Genomic DNA, 10,627 nt, shown 5'->3' on the forward strand with positions numbered 1-10,627 from the left:
GAGAGGAGGGACAGAGAGGCAAGACAGTCCTTGCTTGCTTGGGCAGGACACGGATGACGGCACATACACACACATGCGCACGCACACGCGCGCAGAACTAACGTAACGTTTGTACCGAAACAGAACAAGTCGTGTCGGGAGAAAAATGAAAGTGCACAAGCGAGCTCGGTGCGTGTGATGTGGTTGGTCTAAGGGTGGAAATGCAAGTTAACAAGAAGATTTTGACACACGGAGCAGCAGCTGAGACACAGTGTAACACGAGCAAAGATCCGAGCAGCAAGACCACCAAAGGCCGACAGCACATGCATCCACACGCCTGTGCACACAATTGTGGCGCGGTCACTGGCCAGCGAGCCTGACAGCAATGCCCCAGAAGCGTACAGCACCGTCGTCGTAAGCGGAGGCAAGCACACGATCGGCATTGCAGCTGCCAGAGAGCGTGGCCAGCGCGTTGACGCCCTCATCTACGCCCTGGTTGTCGTGCACGCAAGCAGTTATGGCATGGGGACAGTGGCGAGCGAACATTTTGCTGCCGTGAGTTGGTGGGAATCTTTCATCTATGAAGCAATCAAGGAGCGTGTGCAGTCCCTCAAAGTGAAAATGAACGCCTGCGCATGAGTCAAGGATCAAATCAGCTCAGCTGCGCACCTCAAATACACGCGCGCACGTGCCGTCCTCTGCATTCCACACGCGAATTTGGCCATCGCGAGAACCACTGGCGCCAACAGCAAGCGGTGGCGTCGATGTACAGCGTGAGGCGGTGAGGCACCACCACATAAACCAAAGGGGGTTGGGTTGCCTTGGCTGGAAGTACAGATGCACGCTCAAACACAGAAAAACAGGAACACACATTCACACACACAGACACACGCACACACACACACACACACACACACACACACACACACACACACACACAGGTTGTCAAACCAAATCACACACCTGAAAAAGACGTGTCTTGACAACGGAGCGAGGGAAGTGACAGCATCGGTGTGGCCGTTCAGGGTAAGCAGGCACGCGCCATTGCGCACGCACCACACGCGTATGCTTGTGTCCATGGAAGCACTGAAGCATGAACAAAGGGGCCGTCCGAAACGTCGCCAATGAGCAGTGTGCGAAGAGCACACACACACACATCACATGCATACACACACCACACATATGCATACACACACAATACAAACGTCGCCGCGCTGCCGCACCACCGTCACCTTGCGATGCGCGTGTCGGCGAGAGCGCAGACGTCGTAGACGAGGGCCGTGTGTCCGTGCAGCGTGCGCGTGCTTGCGGATTCAAATGGCGACCATACCATCACGGTGGTGTCTGTTGATCCGCTCACCAGCTGACCGGAACTCAGGGCGGCCACGCCGTACACAGAGTCGCGGTGGCCCTCGAGCGTGGACACGCACGTGGCCTTGTCAAAGCGGGCCTTGGGCTCCACACGCCAGAGCTTGATGGTGCGGTCGGCCGAGGCCGTGACCAGGACGCCGCTGTCCACTTTGTGCTGAGTCAGCAATCCTGCGCCCTTTGGACCTGGGAAGAGCCAAGTCATGGCCCAGATGTACGCGCAGTGTGCCTGGCAGCGGCAGGGGTTCGATTCAAGCGTGGTTGCGGTGGTAGTGATGAAGGTGGTTGGTTGGTTGGTTGGTTGGTATCAGGTGGATAGGCGAGTAGATGAATCCACAACAACCGGTAAATATACCACAGCAATCAAATCAAATGCAATCCTCGCTTGCACATGAACGCTACTAGCACGCGTACTCCCTGACCTGGAAGCGGCAGAGGAGCGACTGGGAAGGGATGGACCAGATGACCACGTGTTCTTCGACGCCGACGGCAACCATCGCTGCGCTCTGCTGTGCTCCTCCTCCACCACCACCACCGCCACCAACGCCACGACCGCAGCCAACCTCACCGCTTGCATGCGCTGTGTTTGGCGACAGTGTTGACGGAAACACCTCAGCAATGCACTCGACAGCACCATCGTGCGGCTACAGTGCAGCAGCAGCAGTGGTGGTGGTGGAAGCATGAGCGGTGGGAGAGAACGTGCACGCAGTCAACGAGGAGAAGTGAGTTGCGTGGAGCGCGGGTGTTGGTGGTGCAAAGACGGCACTGTGCTGGAAAGGGCTGTGATGCAAATAACAACGTGCCCACATCAACAACAGAACACGAGCCAGGTGCCAGCAGCACGTACCCCGAGCGTGTACACGCGGCGCTGTGATTTCGGATCCCACACGCGCACAACACCGTCGTCACCACCGCTCGCGATCAGGCCTGGCAGAGCAGCATGTCACGTGACAATAGCGTACCCATGCATGCATGCATTCACGAATGAACGAGAAGCAGGTGCACACGTGTGTGTGTGTGTGTGTGTGATGTGTGGAGTGAGTGTGTGGGGTGTGTTGGATGGCCGATATCGAAGCCTGTGTTGCGCCCCAAGCTGAGACTACACAACCGGCACCACCACTACCAGCCACCATCACCACTGCTTTGCTCACCGGAGCGCAGAACAACAACTGCGTTTACGGCATCATCGTGGCCTGAACACAGGAAGCGAGCAGGAGCAGCGGTAAGCAGAGGGGCGTGGAGGGGCGCAAAACAAATGGGAGGGCAACAGCGGTGGTGGTGGTGACGGTGACGGCAGCAACAATAACACAACGCAACGCAGACACAGACACAGACACACAGACACACACAACACAAACAAAATAAGCGATGGCCGCAGCACAACCCCAGGCAACCTTGAATTGTTGTGGTGCAGCCGCCAACGCAGGAGAGCTGCTCGAGATCACGCCGCTCCTGTGGTGACAGCGGCGCCTCATCACCAGCAGTGATGGCACCGCCCGCATCAACACCCTCGCCCTCATCGTCATCGCTGCCTGCATGCATTTCCTCCTCCACGGCGTCCTCAGACGCAGTTGACGCGATGGACGCGATTCGCGACGCATGGCGCCTCTGCTGTTGCGGGTTGCGAGTGTGTCCACCATTGCTGCTGCTGCTGCTGCTGCTGCTGCTTTTTCTCGCTGCGCGCCTGGGGCTGCCTTTTTGTGTGTCCTGCGCAGTGCCGGTGGAAGAGTGCCGTGCACGTAACAATGATGTGTCGTCGGGCACGGGGCTAGGCGTGGCGTTGCGATCATGCGGGCCGCGTTCATCCTCAACCTCGCCCTCTGCGCTTGCCGCCTCGCTGTCATCTGTGTCGGTGTACGTGCCCGGATGTGGGCGCGCGTCTGGGCGAAGGAGGGCGGCGATGGGATCGTACGATGGCCGCACCCAGCACGACTGCTCTGCGCTGCCCTTGCTACTTTCTTGTGGCCGCGTCGTGCGGCTATGGGATGATGATGATGATGACGACGACGGCGATTCCAGGGGTGCCTTGTTAGAGGTGTTCTTGTGCAGGGACCGCCGCTCACGCGCGCGGCTCGCAGGCCTGCTTCTTCTGCGCTGGGGCCTGGCGTCATCTTGCGCGTTGCAGTGCTTGGGGTCTGTGCCGGCGGTGTTGTTGTTGTTGTTGTTGCTGCTGCTGCTGTTGCTGCTGCGCGGGCTCGGCGGCAGGTCAGCCATGCGGATCAGAGACGGGCCTTGCGCAATTTTCAGCAGGCGACGGGTCCCGGACGAGGGCCGCGTTGGTTGATGCGGGCTGGTGTTGGCTGGGGAAGGACGCGTGTTGATGAACGCTGGGCCAGAGGACGTTAGGCTGTTGCTGCTGTTAGTTCTTGACGAAGACGTTGTGGCGGACGATGTTGAAGGCGTGTTGGCGCACCACGGCACGGAGGACGCCTGCATCAGCGCTGGGCCCATTGCCAGCCTTGATGTCCGTATTCTGGACGTGGTTGTCGCTGATGATGGCCTTGACATGGTGACTGGTCTGCCTTGGGCTTGCCGTGGTTGTGGTTGTGGTTGTGGCTGTGGTTGTGGCTGTGGTTGTGGTTGTGGTTGTGGTTGTGGTTGTGGGTGTGGTTGTGGTTGTGGCTGTGGTTGTGGTTGTGGTTGTGACTGTGCCTGTGGGTGGTGTTGGAGGGGAGGCAGTGCGGTGCGTTGCTGTGCTGAGGTGAGTTGCTGCCGTCGTCTGTGCCGCGGGGACGCCGGCGTTGGCGCTTGCTTCTTGTGTTGCTTCGGCTTTGGAGAGCGGCGATGTTGCCCCTGCAGCCTGTCGCTTGCCCTTCTCACATGCTTTAGCGCTTCCAACTGCTCCTGAACCACACAAAACAAATGGACAATGCGCGCGCGCGTGTGTGTGAGTGTGACGTGTGAGGTGTAACGTGTGACGTGTGACGGTTGAGGTGTGTGTGTGGTACGAAACAGAGCAAGGAAGCGCAAGGTGCTACATCCGGATGAACATTGTATCACACACAGAGACACAGAGACACAGAGACACACATAGAGACACGCAGACACACACACACACACACACACACACACACAAACATACACACACACACAGACACACACACACACATACACACACACACACACACACACACACACACACACACACACACACACACACACACACACACACACACACACACACACACACACACACACACACACACACACTTCACGACCACAAACCTCCCAAGCAGCGAGGTCGGTTGCGGTGGCTGGCGGTTTTCCGTGGAACGACATTACGACGCCACTAAATGGTGTCAGTCAAACCAACTTCGCCAATTGCGGCTGCACAACTTTTTTCTTTTTTTGTTTTGCAATTGGCAAAACGCAGCACCATCACAGCACACACGTGTGCTTTCTTCTTGCATTACTTCTTCCAGCGCTTTCTGCTGACATCCAGGTGTGCGCGATGTTTCGCTGTGGCCAGATGGCGGCAGCGTGGTGTGTGTCTTTGTGTGGGTGGTTGAGAGGGCTGCCCTTGTTGTGCGTGCGGTGTGCTTTCGTGCTTGGAGAGAGTTCAGTTATCTTGCAACAGCACCACCAGCCACGTTGCAACAACACCGCTCGCACGCTCGCAGCAGACACAAAACGGTGCACGGACACCCACAGACACACATCTCTGTCCTCATCCTCATCCTCACCTGGCTTTGTCTCATACTCCCGCCATTACCACCACCACCACCACACCCTCATCAACGCGCAACCCTCACCACGATCGACACATGTAATGTTGCTGCGTGTTTGCGTTTGTGTTTGCGTTTGTGTTTGCGTTTGTGTTTGCGTTTGCGCTTGCCCCGCCCGACACTGCTGTCTTGTCGATGATGAACCTTGCAATTGCTACCTTGCTTGGGGCTCTCGTTCCGTCGTCCCTGATTGTGCTGCGTAATGACTGCGATCAACCTTTTGTTGACACATGTGTCTCTCTACGCTTGTGCTTCCACTCACATTTGCTCTGTTCTCTCGCCTGCTCCACCAATGCTTCCCTGGTGTTCCTCTCGCCGTTTTGCAGATCACAGACCCGTAGCACGCCCTTTGTCACACCAGCGATCCTCGCGTCGTTCCTTTTCCCTTCAAGCACAGTCAGCAAATCGCAGCCATGTCGTGTATGGGCTTGGACGTGGGCTACTTGTCCTCTGTCGTCGCCGTACCCAAGGGTGGCGGCATCGAGGTGCTCCTCAACGACTACAGCAAGCGCCAGACCCCGTACGTGGCCTGTGTTCTGCGTGGTCTGTGTTCTGCGCGGCCTGTGTGCGTTGAATCCCCCATGACATGCATGTGGTGTGTCGAATCAACAATGCCGAATCAACAATGCAGGCGATCGCCCCCGACTTTTTGTTCTCACGGTTGCCCCCGTTTCGTTGACGCGTACACGTGTGCTTGTGTGTGTGTGTGTGTGTGTGTGTGTGTGTGTGTGTGTGTGTGTGTGTGTGTGTGTGTGTGTGTGTGTGTGTGCTTATGTGTGGCCACTTTGTGTCCGTATATCAATCAGGTCATGCATTTCCTTTGGCGACAAGATGCGTTCTCTCGGTGAATCCGGCAAGCAGAGGGTGAGTTAACCTTCTGCATGCGTGTTTGCACGTGTTTGCACGTGTCGTCTTGCACTAGACTCGTCGTGCTTCTGCGTCGATAGTGTGCTTCAGCGCTGCATGGCATTTTGCAGTTTTCGTCTGCCTGTTTGATCACTTGCGCTTCTTTTGCGTTGACCACGATCTTCTGGCCTCCATTTCTTTGTTTGTCCGCGCAGGCTGTCACTGCCTTCAAGCACACCATCACCTACTTCAAGCGCCTCATTGGCCGCAAGTACGACGCACCAGACGTGCAGGTACGACTCGTTGAAGAGGGCGCTTGTTTCAGGAGGAGGAGGAAATTGTGTGTTTTGTTCTTGGGGGGGGGGCTTGTGTGTCGTGCGAGCAACAAGTAGCCACAACAAATGCTGCAAAGTGCACGACGGACCCACACAAATCCATGCTTCTACCACCTTCATTTCGTTTCATCGTTTGCTCTTCACTCCCCCCCCCAAACACACACACGCACATTCTTATTCACTCACACACACACACTCTCTCTCACACCGTTTTGACTGAACGCATGTCCGTGCATCATGCAGGAGGAGCTTGCGCACGTGTACTTTGGCCACTGTGCGCTGCCGGACGGCACCGTGGGCGTGAAGGTGCAGCACGCCGACGAGCAGCTTGTGCTGAGCGTTCCCCAGGTGCTCGCCATGCTTCTGGGCCACCTGCGCACGTGCGCGGAGACCGCGCTCGAGACCAAGGTCGAGGACTGCGTTATGGGCGTGCCCGTGTACTTCAACGACGCCCAGCGGCACGCCATGCTCGAGGCGCTGCAGATTGCGGACCTCAACTGCCTGCGCCTGCTGAATGAGACGTCTGCGGTTGCCGTCAACTACGGCATCTACAAGGGCGATCTGCCCGAGCCGGGCGAGGCGCCGCGCCGCGTGGCGTTTTTCGACTTTGGGCACTCCAACCTGCAGATGTCCCTGTGCGAGTTTGTCAAGGGCAAGGTGACCGTGGTGACGACGGCGGCGTGCCCGGTTGGCGGGCGGGACTTTGACCGCGCACTGCTCAAGGAGATGGCCAAGCGCTTTGAGGAGAAGACCAAGCTCAACTTCCTCAGCAAGCCGCGCGCCGCCATCCGCATGGAGACCGAGTGCGAGAAGCTGAAGAAGATGATGAGCGCCAACGCCACGGACATTCCCATGAACGTGGAGTGCCTCATGGAGGACCGCGACTTCAGCACCAAGATGAACAGGGACGAGTTTGAGCAGCTGTGCGCCCCCGTCTTTGACAAGGTCCGTTCCACCGTCGCCGGGTTTGTCGACGACCTCAAGAACCGCGACATCGCAATCTCAGACCTCCACAGGTGTGTGTGTGTGTGTGTGTGTGTGTGTGTGTGTATTGCGCGTGTGTGCTTTGTGCATTTTGTGGCTTTGTGTGTGTGTCTGGATGACCTTGTTCTGTTGCCCCCCCCCCCTCTTCTGCTTGCTTGTCGTGCGGCTCTGAGCAAGCGCGACGTTCAGGGCGCACATGTGTTACTCTTTTCCCTTGCCGTTGCACCCATTGTCGTCGTTGCTATCTGTACACATACCACCCCCCTCTCCTACACCTTCCTTGACTTTGCTGCTTTTCGGCCCGCGCACGTGACGCACTCGCTCACCAACACCTTGCCAACGCCGTCCCGTTCTGGCTGCGCCCCCATCCACTGCGCCAGTGTTGAGATTGTGGGCGGGTCGTCTCGCATCCCACTCGTGAAGCAGATCCTGATGGATACCTTTGGCGCCGCCCCTCACACCACGCTCAACGTCGACGAGGCCGTTGCCCGCGGCTGCGCGCTCATGTCGGCCATCATGTCCCCCATGTTCCGCGTGCGCGACTTCAAGCTGGACGACGCGACGCCGTACGCCGTGAACCTCTCGTGGCAGTCGACCAACCCCGAGGAGGAGGAGGGCCAGAGCCAGAGCGAGATCTTCTCCGCCAACGGCATGGCCAACGTCACGAAGCTGCTGACATTCTACCGCCAGGAGGACTTTGAGTTTACGGCGACGTACGCCAACCCGGAGCGCGTGCCCGACCAGCCGAAGCAGATTGGCAACTTCAAGATCCAGGGCGTCAAGCCAAGCTACGACGGCGAAAAGCAGAAGGTCAAGGTCGAGGTGAGTTTTGAAGCGCACAGCCCCGCGGCGGTGCTGCGAGTATTTATGCAATTGTACTGTCCCTACCACCCCTTGCTGCGCCGGTGTGTGTCTGATTGTGTGTGTGTGTGTGTGTGTCTCTCTCTCTGTCTCTGTCTCTCTCTGTCTCTGTCTCTCTCTGTCTCTGTCTCTCTCTCTGTCTCTCTCTCTGTCTGTCTCTGTCTGTCTCTCTCTCTGTGAGTGTCGATTTCTCCCTACCTGCCTTGCTTGTTTGTTCTGATCATCCACCGATATACACGTGTGCTTGTTGGTTTGTTTGTTTAGGTGCAAATGGACCTGAACGGGTGCCTGAACGTGCGCTCGGCGACAATGCTGGAGAAGGTGCCGCCCGCAGAGGACGCTGCAGAGACGCCAAAGACCCCGGCAAGTGACAACACTATGGACACGGTAGGCACACACACGTGCATATCAACTCCAAGCCTCCGCTTTGTTTTGTTCCTTCAATGATGCCCACAATTCCTCGCTGTGCGTGTGCAATTCTTGCTCTGGTGAATTCTTGCCCTTGGGCAATATATTTTTCTTCGCGCTCGCTGACCTTTGTCGTGTCGACACATGGCATGCATGTACACGATACTCCTTATCGCCGCATGTGAATGTCCGTGGTGCTTCTTTGCCTGATGTTCGTGCAGACGGAGGACAAGGCGAAGGACGACGAGTCCTCTGAGGAGCCCGCGGCGAAGAAGCCCGAGCTGGAGAGCGAAGGCGACGACGCAAACAAGGCGAGCGGCAACGACAAGAAGAAGAAGAAGGGCGGTGACAAGAAGAAGGACGACAAGAAGAAGGATGACAAGAAGGACGAGAAGGCCGAGGAGAAGAAGGATGAGAAGAAGAAGAAGAAGGTCAAGAAGGTCAAGCTGACAGTTGTCACGTGGAAGCCCTGCCTCAAGATGCAGTCCGAGATCAACGACCTCGTCGAGGTGTGTGTGTGTGTGTGTGTGTGTGTGTGTGTGTGTGTGCTCGTGGTTTGTGTGTGTGTGCTCGTGGTTTGTGTGTGTGTGTTTTTGTGCTTGTGGCACGCACGCGTCTGCGAAAGAAACAGCCACGCACCGCACTCGACAATCATCCACTTGTGCGCACTCGCTCAACACTCACACCCAATCGCATCTCCAACTTTCCTCTTGCTCTCTCTTGTCCCCTGCCTATGTATTGTTGGTTGTGTTCAGTTTGAGGCGAAGATGAAGGTGCAGGATCTGCACGAGAAGGAGAAGAACGACGCGCGCAACGCGCTTGAGGAGTACATCTACGAGATGCGCGACAAGCTGTCGTCGGTCTACGACGGGTTTATGACGCAGAACGACCACGACGAGTTCCGCTCCCGCCTCTCCCAGATGGAGGACTGGCTGTACGAGGAAGGCGAGGACCAGCCAAAGACGGTGAGCCCCGCGTGCGTTTATGTGTGTGTGTGTGTGTGGGGGGGGGGGTTCATGACTACAGCACCGCATTAGTACGCTGCTGCTGCTGGTGGTGATGATGAGGTTGTGCTGTGCTGTACATTTTTCTTTCAAACCTTACATCGCACACTCGTGCACGCGCTCTGCGTTGTGTTCAGGTGTACATTGAGAAGCTTCAGGGCCTGCAGGCGACGGGCAACGAGGTCAAGGCGCGTGCGCAGGACTGGGAGACGCGCCCCAGGGCCGAAGAGAAGCTGAGGGAGACCATTGTCCACTTCCGCAAGTTTGTTGACGAGCACGCTGCGGGCGAGGAGAAGTATGCTCACATTGCCGCGGAGCAGGTGAAGAAGGTTGCGGACGCCGTAGCCGAGACGGAGGAGTGGCTCAACACCAAGTCCGCCGAGCAGGCCAAGCTGCCCAAGGTGAGCAACCGCACTGTTTTGCCGTGTCATGGAGGTGTTACTTGCTGCTTGCCTGCAGTCAACGTGGAGGTGCATCCCTTGGTGTTGATTTGAAACAACCTATGCACACACATGCACGACGTCGTCCACGCACACTAAACTACTCGCATGCACACCCAACACAACAAACACACACACACACATACATTCATACACATACTTTGTGGGGCTGCAGTCGACACCGCCTGTGCTGACGACCAAGGACCTCGATGCCAAGCGCAGCGAGCTTGAGCGCACGTGCAACCCAATCATGTCCACGCCCAAGCCCAAGGTGGAGCCGCCAAAGGAGGAGGAGAAGAAGGCCGAGCAGCCCGAGGGCGATGCCCAGGACAAGAAGGCTGAGGGCGAGGAGGCCGACGCTGCCGCCGCCAAGGAGGGCGACAACAAGCAGGAAGGCAGCGAGGAGCCCGCAAAGGGCGACAACGTCATGGACACTGACTGAGCAGCACATGAACTTGTGGTGGCACCAAGTTGACCCCGTCACAGCCGTGCTGCCATTCGTCTCCTCGTGTTGTGTGTTTGTCATTCGCTGGCTGGTGTTGTGTGTGTTGTCCTGTGGTTTGTTTGGTTTGGGTTGCTTCTTTCTCTCGTTTGTTGCTCCCTGGGAGCGCTTAGTCAGTCCGATCGATCCTCCCGAGTAAAGTGTCAAGTGAACGGTGAAATGTGGAATGGGTGGG

At 57.3% G+C, this 10,627-nt stretch overlaps 3 protein-coding genes across 3 annotated transcripts; 1 reads left to right on the forward strand and 2 right to left on the reverse strand.

Moving 5' to 3' along the window:
- Window positions 1-339: 339 nt before the first annotated feature.
- PTSG_12135 (uncharacterized protein) lies at window positions 340-3,561 on the reverse strand (the record flags this gene model as incomplete). The annotated part of the gene is made up of 8 exons (XM_004994996.1): window positions 340-471; window positions 649-715; window positions 943-1,065; window positions 1,212-1,576; window positions 1,770-1,991; window positions 2,195-2,274; window positions 2,499-2,540; window positions 2,742-3,561. The coding sequence occupies 8 exons, from the start codon at window positions 3,559-3,561 to the stop codon at window positions 340-342; spliced, it is 1,851 nt and encodes a 616-aa protein (XP_004995053.1).
- A 145-nt stretch (window positions 3,562-3,706) lies between these two features.
- On the reverse strand, window positions 3,707-4,626 carry PTSG_12136 (uncharacterized protein; the record flags this gene model as incomplete). The annotated part of the gene is made up of 3 exons (XM_004994997.1): window positions 3,707-3,875; window positions 4,082-4,191; window positions 4,573-4,626. The coding sequence occupies 3 exons, from the start codon at window positions 4,624-4,626 to the stop codon at window positions 3,707-3,709; spliced, it is 333 nt and encodes a 110-aa protein (XP_004995054.1).
- A 141-nt stretch (window positions 4,627-4,767) lies between these two features.
- On the forward strand, window positions 4,768-10,614 carry PTSG_04156 (HS24/P52 protein). The gene is made up of 11 exons (XM_004994998.1): window positions 4,768-4,789; window positions 5,406-5,592; window positions 5,879-5,936; window positions 6,134-6,211; window positions 6,497-7,269; window positions 7,618-8,059; window positions 8,363-8,485; window positions 8,728-9,015; window positions 9,262-9,471; window positions 9,648-9,911; window positions 10,126-10,614. The coding sequence occupies exons 2-11, from the start codon at window positions 5,486-5,488 to the stop codon at window positions 10,390-10,392; spliced, it is 2,610 nt and encodes an 869-aa protein (XP_004995055.1). The 5' UTR covers window positions 4,768-4,789; window positions 5,406-5,485; the 3' UTR covers window positions 10,393-10,614.
- The last annotated feature ends 13 nt before the right edge of the window (window positions 10,615-10,627 follow it).

Source organism: Salpingoeca rosetta, assembly GCF_000188695.1.
Source record: "Salpingoeca rosetta unplaced genomic scaffold supercont1.9, whole genome shotgun sequence".
Lineage (NCBI taxonomy): Eukaryota > Choanoflagellata > Craspedida > Salpingoecidae > Salpingoeca > Salpingoeca rosetta.